Source organism: Vicugna pacos, chromosome 32, assembly GCF_048564905.1.
Source record: "Vicugna pacos chromosome 32, VicPac4, whole genome shotgun sequence".
Taxonomy (NCBI): domain Eukaryota; kingdom Metazoa; phylum Chordata; class Mammalia; order Artiodactyla; family Camelidae; genus Vicugna; species Vicugna pacos.
Genome location: NC_133018.1, coordinates 15,764,947 through 15,789,822, shown reverse-complemented (window position 1 = coordinate 15,789,822; position 24,876 = coordinate 15,764,947). Strand labels below are relative to the sequence as shown.

The following is a 24,876-nucleotide window of genomic DNA, read 5'->3' as shown; positions in this document are numbered from 1 at the left end:
GGGCTGATTTGGTGATGACTGTGCCTGTCCCACTGAGTGTCACATGCATGAAGGGGGGTGGGGGTGGGGGATTCAGGGCTGGACTGGTGTCCTGGTGGACCTGATGTGAAATTCCTGTCGAACAACAAAACTTTTAAATGGTTTGCTAGGATTATTTCTGTATTGAAAGTTTCTAATTATGCTTTTTAAAAAAAATACTAAAAATAAAGGTTCAAGCTGCCAAATTTTCTTCCAGGGTCTGTTTCCTCTCCTCCAGCTGTGCTCTGGGTGGGCCTGGCCTCTTCCCACTCACTGTGTCCAGCTCTTGTTTGTTCTGGTCTGAGCCCCGCACAGGTGCCTTCTGAGGCCCAGGGCTGCTTTCAGAAGCCAGGCTCGTTCTCTCCACAGAAGGTGGGTGCGGGTTGAGCGTCTCCTCGGCCAGGAGCACACGTGGTAAGATGCCAGGGGAAGCGCCGTGTTTATTCTCCGCGTGCCCGGAAGGATGCAGTGGAAGCTTTGCCTACAGCGATCTCTTTCTGGCTCCAAGTTTCTGCCAAGTTGCTGGGCCTGCTTGGAGCTTGAGAAGTGGCGCCGGCAGGGCCTGCCTGTAGCCGGGCAACTGCAGCGCTGGCAGGGAGCCTGCGGCCACTGCTCCCAAAACAAACGCCACTGACGGGGATGCCTCCGCCCTCCAAGGGAGGTGCCCCTTCCTGGCTGGATCCACTGACTGGGTGCCCATGGACGAGGTGACTTCCCAGGCTGGGGGCACGCCATCACTGCCTCTTCACAGCCAGCAGTTCTGAAAGGTAAGCTGCATTCGGACCAGACACCCTCCAGGTACCCAATGACAGAGGCGGGAAGCTCTGTAGAAATTCATTTTATTCTTAGACTATTTTCAAAAGAAGCAGTGGTGTGCTGTTTTTCTAAAAATATGCCTTTATAGATTCATATATAATATGTATATTATAAAATCCATACGTGTATTTACATGAGCGCTACGTACAAAATTACAGCCCTGTGGTCTGTACATAATATCTATAGGAACATTCTTGCCACTGATCCCTGCTGTGCTTTGCCCGTGGGAGGGGGAGGAGAGCCTTTGTGAAGCAGCTTGTGGCTGGCGCAGCCTGGGCACCTCTGCGTTGGGGCCTCGGCAGAGAAGGTGAAACGCCTGCCAAGGGAGGGGCAGGAGCAGCAGGTCGCCGGGCCGTCCTCCTGGGGCCCTGGCGGGCAGCATCTGGAGGCATCCACCCCATAGTACCAGTGGTGACCTCGAGGTGGAATGGCTGACCGCAGACCCCTCTGGGGCCATTCTGTGGCCTGGCCTTGCTCCGCTGAACCAAGAACTTGTTTGTGTGAGGGAGCAGGGGCCTATTGGGGGAGGAGGCCCCTCCCAGCCCTGGCCCCAGGACAGGGAGGGGGCTGAGGCCCTGCCGAGGAAGAAGGCCTGCACTGGAGGGGCTGGGGAGGGCAGGGGTGGCCAGGGGCAAGACCTTTCTTTCTCCCAGGCTCAGGCGATGACCTCAGCCAAGCCCAGGCAGGGCCCACCATGGCCAAACGTGAGGGCAGCCCCAGCCATCAGGCCCCGGGGGCTGGGTCTCCTGGCGGGGAGGTGCATGCACGCGGGTGAGGGGCCGCCACCTCCCCTTCCTCCCTGGGCCAGGGGCTGGGGGACGACGGGGTTCAGGCCTGCATGGTGCCCTGTGGGACTGGGCCCCCGCAGCTCAGGCCAGCTGGGGGCAGTAAGGGCCTCCTGAGGCATGCAGAGAAGGGCCTCCATTGCTCCTGTTTCTGTATTCTGAAACAGAAGGGCAGCGGTGCCCGGGGTTGGGCACGGAGCAACTGCGGGGTAGGCGGGGTGGGCTGTGGTCCGTCGGGTCTGAGCAGCAGAGCCCAGTCAAGGGGCTGCTCTGGAGGCAGCCTGAGCCCTGCTCAACAGCAGCGGATCCTGGGGAAGCCCACGCTGGGTGTGGTGCGGCTCTGGGGACAAGGCTCCTGTTGAGGGCAGCCTTCAGAGGCTTGGCAGGACTCCTGGATGGCTGGGCCCCAGTGCAGGGGTGCAGCGCAGCCGCTGGGCCTGGCATGCAAACCTGGTGCGCTGGGCCCCCGCCCGCATCCCCTTTCCAGTCGCCTCCAGTGCACCCATCTTTGCTGGCCTGACTCCTCCCAGTTTAAATTTTCCTGAAGAATGAGAAGAGCCGTTTGCCTTCAGCGGTGCTGGGCTCATCCCCACGCCCCGAGCCGTGGGCCCTGGAGAGGGCAGCAGCAGGCCGGCTCTGTTCCTTCAGGTGCGTGTCCATCAGCTGCCGGTCAATGACCCTGTGCATGTCATCCTGCAGAGGGCAGAGCGCAGGGGGCTGAGCAGGCTCTGACCTGGCGTAGGGGTGGGCGGGGAGGTAGCAGACGCAGGAAGCATGAGACGGGAGGATGAGGGATGAGATGAATGACCGAGAAAGCAGCGCGTGTGGACGAGCTGCAGGGACACACGCGAGCCACACGGCACCTCCAGTCTCCTCAGGGCTCGGGCGGGCTTCTCGCTAGCCTTATCCCCTCGGCTGACCCTGCAGACTAGGTTGGTCCCTGCAGAGCCAGAGGACAGCTGCAAAGGATACTTGCCTAGCTGTCTCTCTGCCCAGGCTGCCAACCCCACCCCAACGCTTAGGCCTCGCCTGGGACCAGCCCTCTCTGTCCTGCCTCCCATGTCCCTTGGGGCGGGGTGGGTGCCTCTCGCTTGGCACCACACCCTCTCCCCAGGCCCTAGGGTGGCCTCAGCTGGCCAGCCTTCCAGCCCAAGGGGCTGGCCTCGAGGCTCTTCCTGCCCCTTTCCCCCTCAAGTTACTACCAGCCTGAGCTGCTGCCACCCACACACCACCAGCGGCCCACGTGCACGGTCACAGCCCCCCCCTCCGCTGTCCTCGCCCACCATCAACCGGGCACTCAGCCCTCACTGGCGAGGCTTCCGTCTGGCAGAGGCCACAGGCATCACCATCTTCAGGGCTTGTTTTACTCCAACTTAGGCCCACTTCCTTGGCTTCCTCACTGGGGTAGCACCTTCCCCTCCGATTTGTTACAGCTGCATAGAAAATGCACTCCTTGCTCCGACTCTGTCATACACAACAGCAGCTTTCACACCACAGAGGGGCTCCACCCGCTCTCCATTCTAGTTGCCAGATTCTGCGTCTGTGCAAGATTCTACTTGACAAAGGCGTTCTGCCACCAACAAACCAGGAAAACTACCGGTTTAGAAACATAAGCAGCCCGGTCTAGTAAACATCTCCACAACATTTGCCTGATTCCTTCACACCAAACCGGTGGGCTCTGGGATGTCCTGGTGAAGACAAAAGTGCTCGGGGCTGAGCCAGGAGTGAGTCAGCTGCCCATGTCCGAGCACAGGATGGTGTGGCCTGTGTCAGGTGGGGCTCCCTGAGGTCGGGGCAGATGACACCAGTGGCCCAGAGCCGCCACTTACTTGGTGAGGACAGGAAGTGGGGCTGGCTTGTCCATCACCTCCTACACACTCACCCAAATGCGTGTCACTCAAATGTCTTTGCAGGTTTCAGTGTGAAACAAAGGGACTTTCCTGACCGTGTCACCAAGTGGCGGCGGGTGTGGACCCCTTGCTCACGTCCTCCCCGCCACCCTGTCTTCCTTCATATCAGCTTCCTACCTCACCCCCTCCTCTTCCCCACAGAACTGAGACACGGCCCCTACTCTGAAAACCCCAGTGTCGAATTCCCGGCACGGGGCCTTGTGCTCGGGATGTGCTCCCTAAAACCGGTGTCGTTAAAGGCAACCTTAGCAGTGGCACAGGGTCCTCCAGAAAGAAACCCTTTCGAAGCTGCTAGAGTTTTTTCTAGTACACTGCAAACTGCGTTTTTAAAATATCCACCCAGAAGTTCCCATGAAAGATACCACTTCAGAACTTCATACACACACATGCACAAGCTGCTCATGGTTCCAGGCCAAGCGTTACTTCTACACTACAACCCACTTATGAGGTGGAACCAAGAAGGCCGGGTCAGCCGGTCAGTACCGGGCCTCGTGCCGCCGCGCTCACGGGACGAGACGGTGGAGGGAGGAGGGGCCTGGGCTCGATGCATGGAAACTGTGCGGAGATGATGGTGCCGACACACAACACGGTGGCCATGGAGGAGGCGGCAGGGGAGAGGGCGGGCGGGATGAGGGCACAGTCTCACCTCAAAGGCAGGAGGGGTGTACAACTAAAGCTGTTGATACGGGAACTGAGAAAGGCCACTAGATCAGAAACCAAAGGAGCCAGATAGTGAAAAGCCCTGAGGAAGCAAACTGTAGCCGAGAGAGAAGAGAGAACAGGGGCTGTGAGCCAGGAAACAGGCAGCTGGCCGCGGGGCAGGAGGCGGGGAGCCAGGGAGCGGCCCTCCGGGGCGAGGGTGCTGGCGCTCCTGCGGCCGCGGTCAGGCCCTCCTCTCGGCCCTCCACGTGGGGCTTGCCTGGGAGAGCCGCGGGTGGCTTCTCATCGGTCTGCTTAGGAGTTCTTGGGGAGAAACACGAACGGTCACACCCACATCCTGAGCCTGCGCTGCCCTAACCTCATCAACAAAGGGCCAGTTCGGCCCTGGCCCAGTGGGGAGGCAAGCCGGGCCTGGGATGGGGCGGGCTGTCCAGACTCTGACAACGGTGGTCCTCGAGATGGACGCACTGACTCATTTTCCCCAGACCTGCACCAGGACAGTGCTCTTCGGAAAAAGGAAGCTGGCCTTTGAGAAAGGGAAGGGGAGCAGCTGCTGACAGCCCAAGGGTGGCTGGGCTACATCCCACTGTGAATTTTCAGTCAGTCTTACAGGGCTTCCTGGGCCCTCCATGTTAACAGCTGTTTCTTTTGAGCTATTCTAGCAAATTTAAACGAAGCCAAGACAACCAGCTGAAGGAGGCCCCTGTTCCAAGCCTGGAGGTCACCACAGCCCCCGATGGCCCAGCCTGGGTCCTTGCTCCTGAGAACATCTTCCTTCAGGCATTCTTCCCCAGGGACTGGGGAAGCCGAAGCCCTGAACTTTGCCAGTTAAGACAGGGGTTACTGCTCACCCACACGCACAGGACCCTCCAGTAACAAGCTCTCATTCTTACATTCTGCCTGGGCTCAGAGACCCTCTTTTACCTGCCAAGCCTCAAGCTGCTGCGAGAGGTTCAGTTTCTGCTGAATGGCATCCAGCAGCTGGCTGTTCAGAGACATCATGTCCATCTTGCACTTGGCGAGTTCCAGCTCCACAGCGTTCTTCCTGAAATCAGACAAGCCAGGGTGAGCGTGGATGCCGTGTGCCGGAGGCATTGGGTTCTTCGCCTGGAGTCCACAGGATGAGGAAACAGCCTCTGATCCCAAACTCACAACAAAGAGTCACTGTAACCTTAGCTATGATGTTACTTGTAGAGGATTGCAAAGTTTTGTAACATGTTTTCGTATTTATTTTTCCAGTTTTCATAATCCCTTCACCTACAGGCTGGTTACCTGTCATCTTCATCTCACAGATGGAGTAGTTAAAAGAAGATGGTACTTAAATCAGGCCTGGAACCCAGAGACCAAAGGCCTTACACAGCACTAAGGAGCTGCTAATCCTTTCCCCGCCCCAAAAGGCTAATCCTCATGGAATTTGGGGACCTTAACCTCCTGGTGCCTCCTTTTCACAAGCAATCCCCCTCTAAGGGTGTGGTGATCATCACAGCTTAGCTAATCATAGTAGCCAACAATTAGGTGACCAGTGGTAAATTATATGATGGAATACAGTCACCAGAAGCAACCATGACGTTGAAATATTTACTGATGATGGGGAAATACTCCTGGTCATGTACACTGAGTGGAGAAGAGCACCAAAAGACAAAGTCTGATAAGATACTAGCTTTGTAAAAGGAAACTTGTGTATTTGAAGATCACACACAAAAATACCTAGTTGGTTATCTCTGGATAATGATCATTGATGCTCCCACAATTTAGCACTTCGTACTTTCACATTTTGGTAACATTTAGCATATTTGTTTGCTTTCCCCATTCCTAACTCACGGTTCAATGCAAAACGCAATGGAGAGTGGGCAGGCGCAGGGAAATGGGAACAAAAAGTGCGAGAGACTAACTGGGCAGCCTCTGCGAGGTAGCACTGGTTACGCAGCTGCCGAAATTATTTAGCCCTTGTCTTCATCAACTGCCTTTGTCGCATTCAAAAGGGCGAAACAAACAAAACTGTCTTCTTCCAACACGGCCTACGACCCAAGGTGTGCCCGGCCCAAGGGCAGCTAGAGGACCTGCCAGCAGAAGCTGCCTCGGGAACCAAGCTAAGCGGCTGTCAGGCGGGGCAGTTGGGGAAATGTGTTTGGGCCACCATGACCATCACTTCCTCTCAGGCCTCAAGTCCGTCGAGCAATTAGTCACCTCCCCTGACACCCCAGGGCCTCAAAACAGCGCCCCGCCCACCCTTCCTAGAGAAGCCGCTCCAGGCGGCTCTCCCGCACTGCGCTGCGGGGACAGGAGCCGAGCCTGTCCAATGAGCGCCGGCGTCTCAGCCGCGTGTCAGGCTGCCCCCGTCACGCCCGCTGCCATTGGCTGGCGGCGAACAGCGGAAATCCTCGCGTGGCGCCGGTTGCCATGTACACCCAGCGGCCCCTCCCACCCCCACCTCGGACCAGGAACCTCAATGCAAGCCCCTGGCGCCTCACGGAGGCTGCAGCCTCTTGAGCTTCCAAATGTCTCCCGGCAGGTGGCGCTACGAGCAGCCCGGAGACCCGGGAATGTGCTGACTAATGCCGCGGGCGGAGGGGCAGAGGTCCAGCAGCACTCGCGGCCCGCCGGGCTTGGAGGGGGTTCCCTTCCCGAGAGCCCCCAGAGCTGGGCTCGCCTTGCCGGCTTCGGTGTCCCGGCCTCGGCCTCGGCCTGCACCCTCGCGAATGTTTGCTAGCTAGGGAATCTTGGCGCTTGTCATTCATGAGAAAGCAAGCAAAGCTGCAGAGGCTGCTAACATTAGCCCGTTTTAAAAAAGAATATTCTAAGGGCTAGAAGAATTCCTTATTTAAGTGAAACCACTAGCGACTGACTCCTTTGTGTTTTTGTAAGGCAGGCTGCTAGCCCCCAGTTTTTTTCACTGAGGACCTGCAAGGAAATAAAATTGTTCTTTTCTGAAACTCATCTATTATACAGGACAAGGAACACCTTAAAGTTGCAGTCCAGTGAAGAGGGGGAAGTTATTTTTCATTTTCTCACTCCTGACTACACATTAGAATCATGGGGTGGGAATAAGGGGACACTTTTAGAAGTAGCCCCAAACCCAGAGATTCAGACTGAATTGTTCTGGAGACGTGGAGAGGGCCCTGGCAGCAGGGGATGTCCCCAGATGATACTAAAGCACAGCCAGGATCAGAGATGGTGTCTATGAAAGCATCTTATAAAGCACTTAAGGTCCTATCCAAATGTGGGGTGGTTTCTCCACATTTAAATTATTCCTTAGGTCTGTTGTCGTAATTCTTATATACCCAGAATTTCATTTCTACGGGACATAAAGCTATCCTGGAGTGATTGAACACTCTCTCCTAAAGGCCAGCCCTGTTTTATAGTGTCCAGGAAGGACAGGGGCTTCAATGCAGAATTCTCCCTACTCAGGGAGTAGAACTTGCAGTTCTGCTCAGACAGACCCCAGGAGGTTAACTGGGCCTCCTCTGAGGGCGGGCCAAGGCATGCATCTCCAGATTTCATGGAGATCTGGTGACTTCCTCTGTCACCCAGGTGCACTTATTTCAAGGGAAGGGGACCGGACACCTTGTTTCTCCTGCTCTCCTACACCCTGACACGCTCTCTGCTGGTATCTCCCACCTCCCACACTGATGACGGAATGTGGTCAGAGCGTGTGGCAGCTCTCTTCTGTCTGTCCAGCTGACAGAAGGTGACCACAGCCAGTCTCTACTTCTAACTTACTCTGCTTTTTATTCCCGGTGGGCTTCCACAATTAGCACCCTAATTTTACCATTTTAGTTCCTAACTGTTTGACACAACCTGACCCTTCATTATTCATAAAAGTACGGGCCCACCAGAATGCCACACTGCTATTCCAGCTTTCACTAACGGAATCCACCAGGATGCTATGGCACAGACCCAGAGCTTTGTGAGCCTCACTGAGCATAACTCCAAAATGAACTGGAGCTGGAAAGACCACCGGATATGAGACTCTGACCGGATAGAAAAGGGGTAAAGGTAAAACTACAAAATGGAGATGATGGAAATGATGAAAGAGGACAGAAGGCAGGGGACAACTGTATACGGAAGTGAGACGGGGAAAGGTGTGGGGAATTTTAAAATCAAATTAAAATATGTCATATTACTTTTTAGAAATGCAAAGAGTACCTATTTAGAAATTGTTTCAAATAAGCTCCTTCTAGCTTCCTGACAAACAGCCTTCAAGTGAGGGCAAAGGCTGTGAAACGGGGCTCAAAGACCTGAAGGGGAGCCAGTGGGCCCCACGGGCCGTGAGCCTGGGGAAGGTAGCTCAGGTTCCTCGTCTGTAATAAACTGGAATTAAAAATTGGGATTAAAAAGTTTTACTTCTTCTTGTGGTTGGAAGGATTAAAGGATGGAAGTGTTCTGTAAACAGTAAAGTGATACATAAATGTTGATATTAATGTGTTATAAAGTCCCAAAGGCAGACACATTTTTTAGTACCTTTATCTCCTCATACTCAGTGAATAGAGTAGATTGAATGTGTGATGAAGAAATAAATTTCAGGGGGATAAGGAATATGTGAATATGCTTTTTTGCCACGTGCTGCCACATATTTAGAATGTAAAAGAATGCACTGTCTTTCTTCTCTGCCAGAGAAAACCCAAAACATTATTTTTAAAAATGACCCAGTTTCCTGGAAATATAAGGGACAGAGAAAAATGATAAGCGACACTCAGGGGATGTAATCAAACTCAGAATGTAGAAAAACTGAGATAAATGATCCAGTTTCTTCAAAAAAAATGCAAACTGGGGGGAAAAAAGATGGAGGGGGAAGCGGTACAGATTTTTGGGACGTAACAATTGAACAGAATATGTGGACTTTGGAGTCTGATTCTAAACAATGATAAAAAGACAATTATGTGACAACTGGGGAAATGTGAACACTGGATACTAGATGATATTAAGAAATTGTTTTAAGTTTTTTCAAGTGTTATAATTGTGGTGTGTGTTTTACAAAGAGAGGCTTTTTCTGGTAGAGATTTATGTGAAAGTGTTTCTGGATGAGACGGTATGTCCTGCGATCTGCTTTCACGTGGTCCAGGGAGGAGGTGGAGGCAATGCGTGGGCTCCAGATGAAACAACGCTGGCCACACGCTGATCAGTGTTGAGGCTGAGAGATGGGTAGGTCGGAATTCATCTCATGTTTTCTACTTTTGTATAAGCTTGAAAATATCCATAATGATAAGTCAAAAAAACAAACAAAAGAAAACTAATCTAAAATAAAAAGTTGCAGTAAATATATACGATGAAACTGGAAAGCTAAGATATAAGTGGAAAAAACCCGAGACATGTAGAGCATCGCTGGTGTTTTAAAAAACTGCAGAAACTCTGCTGCATATATACCTGCATGTGCAAAGGGCAAAAAAAAACCTACAAAAGGTGCACAGCCAACCTGCAACAGTAGAGTCTGTCTAGGGAGCAGAATGGGACTGGGGGTGAGGGCGGGCAGCAGGGAAACGCTGGCTTTCAGTTTTGTATTTGTCTGGGTGGTTTCACTTTGCAACCTGAGCACCTACTCACGTTACTTGCGATGGAAGTTAAACCAGCCATGTCCACTCACTTTGCGATGGCCTCGTCCCGGTCCCTGATGGCCTTCTGAAGCTGCTCCTTTGGCTCCTGGTCCTCAGATGTCACTCTGAGTCGGTCTCTCTCCTCCTTCAGCGCAGTCATCTCCACACTCAGCAATGTCACCTGATGGAAAACCAAGGGAATGAGTGTGATGACACCACTGCTGCTGGCAGGGGTGTCTCCCCCGAGAGAGCCGGGAGAGAGCAAGGCCCAGGCAGGCGTAGGGCCTGTGTGCGGGGCCGGCTGCCCCTGCTCCGAGGGAGGCATCTCCCCGGGAGAAAGGCGGCTACATGCTAGGCTGGAGCGCAGTGGCCGGGGCTGGGGCAGTGCAGGCCTGGCTGGCGGCCCTGGGCACATCCCCTCTGCGCACTGTGCAGCACACCACAGCACCTCCTTCATTTCTGGGCTCCCCCTCCGGGACCTGGTGAATGAAGGCTACACAGGCATCAGGTCTCTGAGACACACGTTTTGTGGGTAGGGACTCAAATGTCGTTTCCAGCCGTCTTCCACTCAGTGGGCCCTGGCCGGTCCCCAAGCCTGGGGCTGGCTCCCATCTCTGTGATGGCACTTGATGCAGCCTGGCTCTTCTACCTTCTTCCTTCCGCCCCCCAGGTCAAAGCCACATGGAATTTAGACAGAAAAGTGTCACCACCTTTCACTTCAAGCCTGTCACCTTATCTGTTGTCCTGACCTCAGGGAATGGCACCACAGCCCATTCACTGGGAGTTGGCCTTCGGTGGAGAGGTGCCCTCCGAGCGGCTCCCTCAGTGACCACAGCTCACCCCACCTGCTGCACGGGAGCCCCGCATGCCCAGAGCTCTGCCCTGGCAGGAGGTGTGCCCCACCCTCCTGTGTGTCTCAGCCTCACTGCAGATGATGCTTCATCTTTAAATGCTTGTGCAGTGGACAGCTGTCACTTGGGGGCTGGTCATTATCCAAAACCCCTTCCTATTTGGGGGCACCCTGGCCGCATGAGCCTTCGTGGCAGACAGGGCATCCCCTCCCACTAAGGAAGCCAAAAGAAGACACGTCCTGTCCCAGGGACCTGGGCATGCGACCCAGACTTGCCAGTCACAGCCCCTCCCTGGGGTGCAGCTCTTCAGGACACAGTGAAGCCATTGGCCAGCAGGAAATTATTAAATGGACATTAGATGGTTTTGTTGCCCCATTTCCCATGGCTCCTTTCTGGTTTGGAGCTCAGTTCTCCCGACTTACTGTTGATTCTGTAAGTTTTCAGATTTAATTCCAACACACTCTCTTTCTGCTTAAGTTAAGCAGAGCGAGTTTCAGTTGTTGGCAACCAGAAACCCTGCCTGGTAGAGCTTTCAAGAAATAATTGTTGCATCAGTTGGGTGGGAGCCCTTCTCACAGTTGATAGGATCAGACTGGAGTCAGGGTGCCGGACCCTGCCCTCCTGTTAAATATTACACACATGTGACACTTTTCCAAGGGAGGATCCAGCCATACAGGTCTGTCCCTCCCACAAGAGGACAGACGTCACTGTCTGTAGAAGCCTCTGCCCGTCAAGGCCCAGGTCTATGCATCTTCAGACAGAAGGAAACTGAGCAAATGCCCCGGGCCTAAGACTGATGACTGAGCTTCCTGGGGCACCCGGGCGCCCCGGCCTGAGACAGCGGCTCTGCCAGCTCCCAGGCAGCGGCCACTCAGGAGCAAATAAGGGGGCACCCAGTGCCGGGGACACAGGGCACTCTGTTGTTGCGATGGGCGCTGGGAACATCTGTGCTCTCACGGCGGGGGCGGCTCCAGCGGGCAGGGTCGGGGGCCTGGGAGAAGCACAAGCCCCAAGGCAACAGGTGAGGAGCCTGGCCTCACCCTCCTCCTCAGCGGGTCCCGCGGCCCAGCGGCCCGGGCCCCGGACCCAGAAAGCGTCGGGCAGAGGCAGCGGCCTCCGCAGACCCAGCAGGCCCTGACATGGCCGCGGGCCGGCAGGCCGGCCTTCTGCAGCTGAGTCAGCGACAGAGCAGACTCCGTGCTAGGAAGCAAATGCCAGCATTTAATACGCTCCAGATAAAGCCCCACAACAACTTTTTGCTTTGGCCTGGAAAACCTGGTCAAGGTAGAGACCGCTGGCTTAGGAGTGACAAAGGTCTCACCCTCTCTGGGCTGCACGTACTGTTCATAAAAAGCAGGAAGAAGAACTGCTCCCCACCGTCAAGTTACTGTGAGGGTCAAACGCGGTCATCACCCCCGGGCTCGGGCTGGCCTCCTGGGGGCCCGTCCCTGTTTGTCCCCAGACTCAGGTTACAGCCGCCCCGGCATCCACTTTTCCCCAGTAAGGTGGTGTCCTCGAGATGGAACAGCATCAAAGGAAACGTCCTGAAGTCATCCGTCCGGGCCTTTGTTGCCCTTCGTTTGATAATCACTTGGGCGCAGACTCTGGGTAGGGTGCTGCGCTCAGTGCTTGAGGAGAAGACAGAGCTACGTCAGACCTCGAGCCTGTCCTTGCTGGACCGGGAGGCTGAGAGGGGAGTGAGGGGACCCAGGACAAGGCAGGCCCGGGGGCTCCTGGAGGAAGGGGAACAAGAGTTTTGAGGAGGAAATGAAAGCTAATCAGGCAAGTGCAGGATGAGCAGGACTGACATGCAGGGGACAGGAAAGCCTCCAGGGGCCGAGAGAGACCCAGGTGAGGGAACATGAGGGGAGCCTGTCCAGAGCCGAGCTCCGCTCCATTCTGCCAAAGCCAAGGGCGTGAGACGCAAACAGCGGGAATGGAGGCTGGGTGGCTGGGGCATTGGCTGGGGAGGGGATGTGGAGACGGAACACACTGACATTTCGCAGGAGGGTTCACCAGGATCTCACTGGGGAGGACCTCAGCTGCTCCCAGCACACGCTGCCCTGTGTTTTCGTGCCCCTGGAGTAACTGGCATGCACTTCAGTCCAGCATAAAGGGGCCAAACGAGCAGGTTGGGATTGGGTTTCTTCCTGGGTCCCCCAACCCAACTGCCATTTCCAGGGTCCTGGCACCTGGCCCTGCAGCCCACCCCTGCCCTGGGAGGTCAGTGTCACTCCCAAGGGACGGTTTTGGACGGATCCAGTCTGGCTGAGAGGTTTGTGGCTCTGACTGAGGTTTTGGAAGGAGAGGGCCCCGGGGAGAGGCCCATCCCTATATCCCATGTGGGGCCGAGTGTAACCATCTGCTTGGTGAGCTTTTTGAAAGAGAATCCATAGAAATTGACCTAAACCCGTTTTCAGTTGAGGTTTCAAGGAAGATTCCCTGGTGGAGACAGCTTCCTCAACAGTTCCACAGCGGACTGCCAGCAACCTACACCTTGCTCATGTTTCTGAATGAAATAATGCTCTCTGGGGTTTCTCATTTTGTAATTCAGAGAAGCAACAACACAAAACAAAAAACCAGCCAACATCAACAAGCTGATAAGCAGAAACACTCCACAGAAATTTAACGACTTAAAAAAAACCCCAACTTTTTCTTAATCCAAAGAACTTTTAGATCTGCTTTCTCTTCCATTTTGTTCTTCCAGTTTGGAAGGTCTGATCCAGCCCCTGGTCAAACAAATGACGACCCAAGAGTCTTGGGTTTTAGGCACAAGAATGTCTTTGGCGGCTCGACCCGACTCCCCAGGGCTCGGCTAGGACAAGCCATGGCTGCAACCGCATCCTCCTGTCCCCGTTACCTGGCCACGCGCAGAAACAGGAGTGCGGCAGTGGCTGTGGGTGGCTCTCCCCACACCTTCCAAGAGGATACTATTAGGAAGTCTAATGGGTACGACCCAAAAAGGGCAGGAGTTTATTTCTAGAAGATTCTTTAAGAAATACGCATTGAAGTGAAAGCCAGGCTTAAATTCCATCTCTCAGCAAGCTCTTCCTGTAGCAGGAAGGGGTGATTAGCTTTGGACAAGGAAAGAAGGGGGCAGGCTGGTTGGGGCAGGGCGTAAAATGCTACCCGTCTGGCGTCCCCCACCAGTGGGACAGAACCTCCACACACGGCCCCAGGCAGAAGGCAGAGGCCTTTACTATCTCCCGGGGTAGATTTTACAAGCTTCTTTCTGGGCGGGGCTGCTCCTGAGCCCTTTAAAACTTTTCAGATCAGAATATAGATGTCCTTCTCCAGCGCTCCCAAGAGATGAGAGATCATGATCGCACAGGCAAGGACCAGCGAGGGCAGCAGCCAGCGCCTCTAAAGCTGAGGAACAGGCTGGCAGAGGCGGCGGCACTGACAAAGGAGAACAGGCCTGCAAAGATCAACTGTCGCTTGGTTTGCAAACTTCCCTGCTCAGAAGCTGCTGGAATAACATCTGTAAGCGTCCTGGGAGCTGTGGCACTTTAAACGGCCAGAAACCGCCCGACCGGCGTGGGCTCTGCAGAAGGCAGCGTGTGGCTGGAGGAAACGAGGGTCAGCTATTCTTATCCCCGACAGTTTCACTCCGGCCGCACCAGACGACCGGCTGCTTCCCCTGAAGACACCCAGCTCATGGCAACTTCAGGTCGCCGTCCCCGAGGACGTGTTGGCAGACAGCTGCTTCTCAACAGAGGCAGGAGAGGGAACCTCACAGGGGCTGCAACGGGCCAGGCGGGGGTGGGGGGGGGGAGACCGGGCACACCCTGCGGCGCTGAGGGGCGGGGCGCTCACCTGGCTGTGGAGCTGCTGCAGCTCTTCTAGGCTCTGCCTCAGTTTACCCCTCTCTCCCTCCATGAGCTCGCGCAGAGCTCTTGAATCCTCACTGGTCTGCCTTATCTGTTCTTCTAAGGAGTCATCGTCAATTCTCCGGGAGCTCTGACAGCAAGAGAGCGCCGGCAGGCCAGCCAGAGAGACGTGGGAGCGCGGGGAGGGGGAGGGGGAAGGGGGGAGAGACGGTCGGGATTGGGGAGGAGCACGTAGTGGGCAAATGGGTCGGGGATGGGGAGAGAGGGAAAGAAAGAGGAGAGACAGGAGGAAGAAAGAGAAGGTTAGAGGAGAGAGATTCTCTGCAAACAATAACTAGGTATTATTTTATCTTCATCTCAGGCTTCAGGGAAGGGAACTGTGTGGGGCCAGCAGTGCATCTCACTCCGCCCACTCCCCTTTCCAGGACGACGGGCTCCACACTACAGTGCGTTCCCTGAAGCCCCGCGCCGTGTTCAGACGAGGACAAGCACCCTTCATCCCACGTCACCTAACAGGGGTAGAAGGGCGCAACTATTCTGTAGGAGGATGAAGCCTAAGGAGAAACAGCAGCCTGAGAGCCGGGGGTGCGAATGGGGCGCAAGTCTGGTAGGAACCCAACGGGACGCTGGACCAAATGCCAGTCCGCCCAGGGAGCCCCTCTCCTCCCCAGGAGCGGCCACGTCTGTTGTCTCCTCCGCTTTCTGTGCTCACGTCTATCCTTTGGGCAGAGGCTTCCTATCTTTTAAGTTTGCCTTTTAAGTTAGTTCACAGCTAACTCCACCACCAGGACCAACAGGCAACAGAAAAGTAATCTGCAGTTTTCACCTGGATCCACATTTCTTATTCAAAGCCTCCCAGGAGAGCCCTCGCACGTGCCCGGACTGAACCGCATGGAGGGAGGCCACCTCTGCGTCCCGTGCCCGCAGCAAGGGGCCTCCTAACCCCCGGCACCCAGGCCCTCTGCCTGCTCCCGGCACCCAGTGCCTCAACCAACCCGGGCTCAGAAGACGGCCTTGGAGACTTTATAAGGTTCCAGTTCCAGGGTTAACCTCGCCCTCTGCACTTGGTTTCAGGCTCCCACCAGCCTGGCCTCTTACCGTGGGCTCCAGGCCGTCCACGATGCTCTGTATCAGTCTCTTGAGCTCGTTGAGGGCAGTGCGCAGGCTGCCTGCCGGCACGTCCTTGGCAGACGAGGTTTCTGAAGACTCGTCCATCGAGGAGTCCGTGGAGACGGCCGAGTCGGCGCTGTCGTTTCCTCGAAGGTGCGAGCAGAGATAGCGCACCTGGCAGTAGGCTTCCCAGAGCTGCAGTCTCAGCTGCCCACAGAGAATCATTTCTGATTATGGACTCTAGAGAAGACTGCCGCCTTGCCATCTTTTCCTAGAACTCAAGAAACTAGTTCTAGAAAATTGAAAAAGAAAAAAATCGCCTCTCCCAAGAAATACTGATTCTTATTCTGGGCCCAGCACATCTACACAGACTCCCCGTTCTTACTCTCCTGGCCCCCGAGCCCCTCCCACCGCACGTAAAGCACTTTACACCGGCAGTTACTTTGGTGGGGGTCGGTGCACAATTAGGGGAATGAGTGGCTAGAAGCAGTACAAAGAGCAGCCAGCTGGATGGATCTCAAATGTCCCAGCACCCTGTCAACACAAGCAGCATGAGGCTGATGATGAGTCAAGAGGCACCCCCTAAGAGGCACTGAGTCATGACAGCTCTGGCCAGCCAGCCTAGGGGCTGGCACAGGCGCAGACCAGAGGCTGCGGCCAGGCTGAGGCTGACACAGCAGGGATGGGGCGGCAGGGACGGCCTGCGGGCCCTCGAGGCCAGGGCCTGCCCCCGGGGCCCCGCGCGGCCCCACGCGCTGCAGCCGTGGGGTGGGGGCCAGCACCTGCTCTCTCTCCTGCTCCAGCTCCTCGGCTTCCATGCTCTGCTCGATCTCAGACAGGAGGGATGTGCTGGTGGCGGCAGAGCTCTGCAGACTCCTCTCCTCCGTGAGCTCCTCCACCTTCACCTGCAGCTGTCGGTAGGAGAGCCGCGCCTCCTGCAGCTCCAGCTGGCTCTGATGCAGCTTCAGAGAGACACCAAACGGGAGTGAGGCGAACCCAAGCCAAAACCAAACAGGAAAACTGACCCTGCCCCCCATCACGCCTCAGATCCCACCACCCAGTGACATGAAAATACAGAGCAGGGAGGAACGTGCTAGACTTTGTTAGGAGGAACGCAGTCAGCAAAATCTAGATTTGGGAAATTCTACAGGACCAACAGCTCAGTTTCTTCAACAGATACATTTCTAGGGAAAAAAAAAGGGTGAAGGGGGGAACCTATAGATTAAAAGGGACTTAAGAGACATATCAACCAACTGCCATGTGTAGGCCTATTCTAATTTGTATCTTGATTCAGATGAAAAATGTGAAAAACAGTTATGACATTTATAAGACAAATGAAAAAATCTGAACACATTTGAACCAGATATTTGGTGATATTAAAGAAATATTGCTAAATTTCTTCAGGTATAATAGTCCTCTGGTTTTATATATATACGATTTTTTTTTCATTTTAATTTTTTTAAACATTTAAAACCTTTTTTGGTGGGAGGAAGTAATTAGGTCTGTTTACTTATTTATTCATTCATTCATTTATTTATTTTTAGAGGCGGTACTGGGGATTGAACCCAGGCTCTCATGCATGCTAAACATGCACTCTACCACTGAGCTAAATACCCTCCCCTCTCTGGTTATATTTTTTAAAGATCTTATCATTCAGAGGTTTTCTTTATCTACAGATGAGATTATAAAAATGCTGAGACTTATTTCAAAATAATATGAGAGGGGAGCAAATGGAGGTACTGAGGATAGGGTGGGACTGGCCAGGGCGGGATGGTTGGTAGAGCTGGGCACTGGGGTACACAAGGCATCATTATATTTTTCTCTTTTTGAGTTCATCTGAAATTCTCCATAATAAAAAGTAAAATACGCACACGTTCAGGTGTACAGAGTAAGACACTGTGAAGCTCTCAGCAGAGTGGCTGTAACATACAGGAACAGAATAATAATACCAAGTGTTGCTGAGGATGTGGAACAACCAGGACAACTGCTGGTGGGGGTGGAAGGTGAACAGCCACTCTGGAAAACTGTCTGGCACTTTCTAATGAGTGATCTACACCTGTCCTCTGATCCAGCTGTTTCCACTTTAGGTGCAGAGCCAGCGATAAATGACTGAAAATGTGCATGAAAGACAAACAGGATGTTCACAGAAATACTATTCACAAGTGCCACAAATGGGAAACAATCCAAATGCCAAAAGAGAATGGATATATATATATATATATATATATATATATTCCCATGGTGGAATACTATACAGCAGTGAAAACAGAACACGCTGCTACTCTATGCTGCAGCACAGATGAATTTCTTAGACATGATGTTCAGCAAAAGCCAGACACAAAACAATATATCTTGTATGATTCTATTTATAAAAAGTCCCAAAACTTCATTGAGATACAAGAGATGAAAGTCAGAAGAGAAGTTGGCTTTTGTGGAAGTGGCAGCATACTGGCCGGAGGAGGCAGGAGGAAGACTTGTGGGTGCAGATAAAGGGCTACGTCCTGATCTTGATCTGGGTGGTGGTTACACATAAAAGCTCATTGGGCTGTCCACTCTGTGCTTTACTGTATGTATGTTGTATTTTAATGAAAAAAATTAAGGGGAAAGGGGTTTTTTTTGGAAAGGAGCTGGGGGTGGGAATAACATCTGAGCAGTAATACTGACAGGTCCCAAACCCACAGGAAAAGCAGCCTCTCCCTGCTTTGGGTCACACCTTAGGGTTTACAGGTAAGGCCCCAGGCCGGGAAGGGGCCTCGCAGGGCAGTGCAGCTCAGAGCAGGGGGCAGAGGGGACAGCAATGCGGGCATCATGACCTACAGGCCAGGGCTCCTTCCCTCCTTCTCGCTGCTGCTACTTCATCCCTCGCTGCACCCTCTGTGGCCCCTCCTCCATGGAGTCCAAACAGGGCGCTGCTACCCGGCAAGGTTATGACTGCTGCGGTCGGGGGGTCTCCAGATGCCACACTCTCCCTTGTACACTGCGTCTCCACCCTTGCTTCTCCCACCGCAGACCCTGACTGCAGACTCTGAGCCCATTTGCTGACCGCTTTGTACACGTCCCCGCACTACGCAGGCCCAGGAGCCATGCTTCCTACTCTCGTAGCTGTGGGCTGCCCGCCCCACTTTCAAAATACGTCTCTGGGCATGGGGATGGGAGAAGAACTTCCTGGGATTTAAATCTAACTGACTTATCCTTTTATAAAAGAGCATTTCTGGGTCACCCCTGTTCACTAAAAGGAGCGGACACTGTACTGTCTTTTCCAGACTGTTGTCCAGGGGGCCTGAGGCTCCTGCAGAGACACAGAGACTGAGGGCAGCAACTCAGAGCTCTGCGGGTCTCGTGGACAGAGGGAGCTGCCTTGCGGAGCCTTCGGCCAATCCTGTCAGCGCCTTGGGAGCCGCCCCCCTGCTGGTCAGTACCAGAGTGGCAGGCTCGTGGCCCCAGTGTTCTGGATGTGCCTTAACTAGGACGAGTCTGGGGCCTGGCTGCTCAGAGGACGGAAAAGGAACTGGCAAACCTGCTCTGTCTGCCTGGCTCCCATGGATCAGCAATCCCTGCTGGTCCAGTGGGAACTCCTCCAGCCCTGGTTTTGAGGAAACTTAGAAGAAATTTTGTGTTTTTGTTGTTGTTGTTTCAAGGATATGCCTAGGAAGCATTTGGCACAATTACAAACGACATACTAAATGGACAAAATGCTTTACAATCATTTTCTAGACAACTCCACATACATCTCAGCAGGAGAAGCTCACACAGACAAGCACAAGTTCTCAGGCACTGGACAAAATTAGTTCAATTACTCATGCACACTCAAAGGTGCTTAATTAATTATAACAGCAAGAGAACAAAGATCATTCACCCAGCTGTCCATATATGATTTACGTATTTTTTGAAATGTGTGTTTCACTCCAATTAAACAGGTAAAAATTACAAAATGAAAATACACAAATCAATAAAAAGCAATAAAAAATTTTAAAGTACAAAAAAAAAATAGAATAAGATCAGGACAGGTCTGCCCTCTCTGGTCAGTAACTGACCCATAGACACATGCAGAAAAGCCAGACCAAACCAGGCAACAGTCTATTAAATATAAGAGCCCTCTAAAATATCACCCTTTACAAAACAAACGTATTTACATGTATGGCCAAGGAAGATGCCAGCGCCTGGCATTTGTAGGGTGTACTAAACTCATGGTTCAAGCTCACAGTACTCATGCCCCGAAAGTCGGCAGAAGTGGGGGACCCTCCCCATTTCACACCGAGGGGCCTGAAACAGCATGATGCGATTTGCCTCACAGCACACTCAGCGTCAGGGTGAGGTCTGGACTCCAGGTCATCGGCTCTTGGGTCCCCACAGTGAGCCGGGCCTGTGCTCTCTTGAGGACGAAAGCCACCCACTCGAGATGAGGCCCTTGCACAATCTGTAAGACGCTCAGCTGGGTATGAAACAAGGCAGTTAAATGGCCCTCAGAGGAACAAATCCTTTGCTGGGTATTACGAGTTGAGCAAAATGCCTGACTTTTAAATTTACTGGATGCTCAGTAAATAATATTTTTCATCCTGCTCTCAGCCTGAAGAAAACAATCAGAGCTGGATTTGCTCAGCGGTTTACAAATCTGTGTCTGACAGCAGGACCCCAATTACACAGTGGACCAGATCAAAGGGGCTGCTCTGCGGCGGCAGGCCTCCTGCCCTGCTCCGCCTTCCTCTCACCCCTCTTCTAAGGAAAAGGATTAAGATCACGGGATTAGATGCATTCCAAGGCCACTAGCGCTACACTTCGCAAGTCTGACTTAGCACCATTCACCTGCTACCTGAGTGAGCTGGAATGTCTGTCTCTGTATCGGGACAGGCCATTTCAGCGACAGAACTAATTAGCAGCAGCTTAAGGAGAGTTCTATATGAATAGAAAGAAAACAATTACAAATAGTCGGGAGAGACGAGATTTCAGTTCCATAAATGCAGATTTTCCAAATCAAAGTGGAAACCGTCTGGCTTGATGTAGGCCCTGTAGTGAGCGACATACACTTCTCGAAGGCTGATCGGAAGACAGCGTGTGTGCAGGTGGTGAGGATGTGAACGTGCTGTGACTTGGGACTCTCGCTGCTCCAGAGCACGCAGCCCCGTGCCGGCCAGGAGTGCACAGTGCACACTGGCCCCGGCTCTCCCCCACCCCCAGGGTTCCCATTCTTGACGTGAAATAGGGCTCTTCGTGTGTGAATTCAGGCTAGACTGGTAGTGTCTTTTAAGCAGGGCTATTTCCCCATTTTTCTGTACGTCTTTTCCTTCTCCTCTCCACACTCTACCTCAGCAACCCTCCAGAGAGTGCTTGATGGGGAATAAATGCGGGTGAGACAGCGACTCAAGAGGTCAGTGATGCACTGGGAGTTACCACTGAGCGCCAGGCAAAGCAGGCGGGGGGGGGGTCTGCTGCTCGGGGCTACCAAGGACTTACTACTACACTACTTTGACTAAAGGATTCCTCTTTCTAAGCCTCAGTCTTAGAATATATGCAAAAGCACTCTGTTCTCTGTAAGGCAGCACCCCAGTGTTCCCAGCGATGATTAGCATCAACCTTAAAACTGAGCAAACTCCTTTCCATTTTGAAAGCCGCTGTGAGGCTTTCGTAGCCAGCATCATTTTCTATTCAACATTAACCGAGGCCCCACTTTATGCAAAGCTCTGAGCTAAAGGTACAAAAAACATGGAGAGAGGAGAAGTGGCTCATTTGCCCTTAAAGAGGCTGATCAGTTGAGTTGATGGTGTCAAGTGGCCTGAGCCTAACATGTCTCCTCCTCGCACACCTCAGGGCCTCTCAGCAGCCCAGTGGGCCGTCTGTGGCCTGGTCTGTGGGCAGGGGCCCACCAGCGCTGGAGTGTACCTGGACCACCTCCACATGGGCGGCACTGCTGCCATCTGCTCCGCTCCCTGACACGCCCAGAGGATGCCAAAGGGAAGCAGCATTCTCGAAGCTGCTGGCCCCAGGTGCTCCTAGGCCAGCCCGGCAAAGCCTTCTCGGCAGCAGGTGCTACACTCTTGTTTCCGGGGAGGCTGAGCGATTCTCTTTTTGTTTAGGGCATTGTTTCCTGTCAAGTGTGAGTCTGGGGATTCAGCTGAGAACCTGGTAGCAGTTCCCAAATAAGGACAAATATGGCCATGAAGTGATTTCTTTTAGGATGAAAAAAGAGGCTAATTAGGCTCACAGAGGGGTCAGCCCGAGCCTTTTCCGGCAACCAGCAGAAGCAGCACAGAGGTCGTGCTTTGTTCAGTGGGCAGCTTCTTGGTTTCTGCTTGGTGCCAGCCAGCTAAATGCACCAGCCCGGGGCAGCAGCAGCAGGGAGCCCCGTGAGCCGAGCACAGGCAGTCACAGGCTCGCCCTGAAATCTCTGGCAGATCTCACAAACCCCAGGAGGCAGAATGGCACTCCTGGTGTTCCAGCCGTGTTAAGAGCCCAGAAAGAACTCAGTGAAACTGCTCCCAGGCCAGCGGCTCAGAACACATTGGAAGGATGGCCTGTGGGTAGCGATGCACTTGTTCTTGGTGGACAAAGGCCAGCTGAGTTAGCAGAGCTCGAGGACAACTACAACCAGGCCCACTCAGAGACCTCAGCTCCACCCTGCCCTGGACCAGCGGCAGCAATGGCCCGCCAGCCGTGCCTTGTGGCTGGGCAGCTGAGAGCTCCTTTGATCTGGCCGCTTCTCTGCCCCAGTACCTGGAGGTCTTTGTCTTGGCCCTGCCTCTCCAAGATCAGCACCCGGTCCTGTAGCTCCTCCACGGTCCCTTGGAGCAGGTCATTCTCCTCTAAGGTGGCGCTGAGACGGTGCTCCAGCTCCCGCTTCCGATCCGACAGCATCTTGATCTGAAAGGGTGGAGAGCCACAGGGGTGGTGTGGAGTTACACCCGGGCTGATGCGCAGGGAGCGGGCAACCAGCCCCCGAATATGAAGGCAGGGGTGTCTCCAAGTGCTCTGCCCAGGGGCCCGGGCCCCCATCTCTGAGGGAACAGCTGTGAACTCCCAGCTGAGGAGAAAATCCCTCCCTTCTGGGAACCTTCCTGAGAAGAGGTGGGAGTCGAGCTTTGGGGAAGCTGGAATGTGGGTGCCAGGCAGAGGCAGGGAAGGTTAGTGCTCTGGAAATTCCACAGATAACACAGAGAAGGGCCCCACCTTGCTGCCCATGACTTTAGTGCAACCCCACGGTTTATGGGGGAGTGGAACCTAACCCAAGGGACCATTCTTCTTAAGTCCTGAGCACAAGAAAATGCCCCAGATGGCCTCTGGAGCCGCTGTATTTTCAGATTCTATGGCTCTCCACTGTCCCTCCGCCACTGCTGGCAGGGCTGGCTCTAGAGGGCATGGTTCAGGCCCGGTGGCCCGAGGTAACAGGAGAGCCAGAGGGATACAGAAACCATGGCAGCACCTGCATCAGCCTGTGTCCCGGGAGGGAACAGGACATGCACACAAGTAAATTGCTGATTTCAAGACATTTGTGGATAGAAGCAATTGCTCTCCTTTTATTAAACAGGACAAGATGTTCGTATGCTGAATATCTAGCTAGTCTCAAGAGAGAGACAGACCTTAAAGGAAGGTCTGTCTAGTCTCTTCCATTTCAGCGAGAAAACAGAGGAAAAGAAGAAAGAGATGCCGAGTCTTCCGTGGCCTCGAGGTCTGCAGGGTCGAAGCCACCGTCATTCCCCAAGGCCAGCAATGCTTCGGCCCAGGAACCCTGCCCTGCCCAGGGGCTATGGGGAGCCTTTCCAAGTCCCCTCAACTGCTGGTGGCCCTGGGGGGCTTTTGGAGCCCTGCAGGTCCCCCAGCTCCTCCCACTTATCAGTTCCCTGCTGGACCGGCCACTCAACCAGTGTCTTGCCTGTGAACTCTCCTGACATGAAGATGCTCTCCGTGGTCTCCAGTCTAGCGTGGTAACAATCCACTAGGGGCCCCAACCTCAGACCTCTTCCCGGAGAGACTCTGAAATGAACGGCTAACTTGTCCTAAGCCCTCTGAAATCCACCTTTCCCCCTGCTTTTTGGCTGTTCTCTCTCTGCACTAGAATTCTGTTCAGAGGGCACAGATCCTCCCTGGCCACCAATCAATCAGATAGGATGCTGTCCTGGGGAAATGAAGTATGTGGCCTTTGTCCAGAGGGATCAGGTGTCTGGCCAAACAAAGAAACACTGTCTCTCAAGTGTGCACCTGGGTAAGGGACCGAAGGGAGCAGGCCCTCCTGTGAATGGGCCCACTCTTCCCCACACCGAGGCAATGGGACCCACGGGAAGGGAGTTCTTACTCGGTCTCCATTTAAGTACCCTCCGACCTTTACATTCTCCTTCCCACGATCACCTTTGTTTCCCAAGTTACACTCAGTGGAGTCGTGAGGTAATACGGCTCTGACACACAAGTCAGCCCCTTCAAAAAGCCTCAGAGGTTCAGAGCTGCATGAAATAACTTATTTGAAATAAACAATTCCATAGTCTGGCTTTGAAAAGTAGCAGTGTTACTGGATGGAGCAAGGATCTGGCACCAGGCGGCCAGCTCCCTCACCCCAACCTACACGCCCTGAAACTTGTGACCAACTCTGGCCATAAACACTCCTGGGGATGACCCTGTGTCCCGAGGGTCTAGAAAGAGTGAGTTGGGGGGTGGGGAGAGGAAGACAGGCGCGTCAGGAGTCAGACCTCGGCGGAGGTGGCCGCACGGCACGTCATGCACACAAACGGTCACAGGCATGCCAAACCCACCAGCACAAACTACTTACTTCCAGAACCTGCTGCTCAATACCAGGAGGAAGTCCAGGGATGGGAGGGAGGAAGGGAGTGAGAGGCAGGAGAGAAGAGAAGATATGGACAGACTTTAGGAAAAACATCTTCACGTCATCTATGAAGCAGGGGAGCAGCCACCTGGGCTCCTCTGGCCTGACAAGCCGGCTGGCTCCTTAACCACACTGGTGGTGGTCGGGGCTCGGGGGGTGTTCATGTGGCCTGAGACTGTCCCTCAAAGTGTGGCTCAGCCAAAGGGCTGCTGTTCAGACACTTGGCTGGAGGATCTCAGGAGCAGAGTAGATGGGAGCCTCCCCAGGGGAGAGCCCCCGTTCGGGCTGGTGATGTGACCCTACCCCTCTCCTTCCCACACTGGGATCTCACAGCATTGTCCCCTCAGCGCTGCTCTTCCCCTCAGGCCCACTCAGGGGCTTGGACCCTGCCTGGCCTCTCTGCTTTCAATAACATTACTTTCTTCCAACACCACACACAGTGCTTTCCACACACTAACTCACCCAGTCCTCGCAACAGCCCTATGAAGGACACACTTCTGTTACTCTCAGTTTATAGGTGAGAATAAGGCCCTATTAAAATGGCCTGAACTGGACCCGC

At 53.8% G+C, this 24,876-nt stretch overlaps 1 protein-coding gene across 2 annotated transcripts in view; it reads right to left on the bottom strand.

The window, feature by feature from the left end:
- Positions 1-841: 841 nt before the first annotated feature.
- Positions 842-24,876, bottom strand: part of BICDL1 (BICD family like cargo adaptor 1) — a 66,283-nt gene continuing 42,248 nt past the window's right edge. Inside the window, exons 4-10 of one of the 2 annotated variants that reach the window (XM_031670028.2) lie at positions 22,220-22,366; positions 16,294-16,473; positions 15,500-15,718; positions 14,388-14,531; positions 9,771-9,901; positions 5,114-5,234; positions 842-2,312 (exon numbers count right to left, since the gene is read on the bottom strand). In XM_031670028.2, the coding sequence (XP_031525888.2) occupies positions 2,151-2,312; positions 5,114-5,234; positions 9,771-9,901; positions 14,388-14,531; positions 15,500-15,718; positions 16,294-16,473; positions 22,220-22,366 (1,104 nt within the window). In that variant the 3' untranslated portion in view covers positions 842-2,150. The remainder of the gene's footprint in view (positions 2,313-5,113; positions 5,235-9,770; positions 9,902-14,387; positions 14,532-15,499; positions 15,719-16,293; positions 16,474-22,219; positions 22,367-24,876) is intronic. The other variant, XM_006204802.4, reaches the window with a different exon arrangement.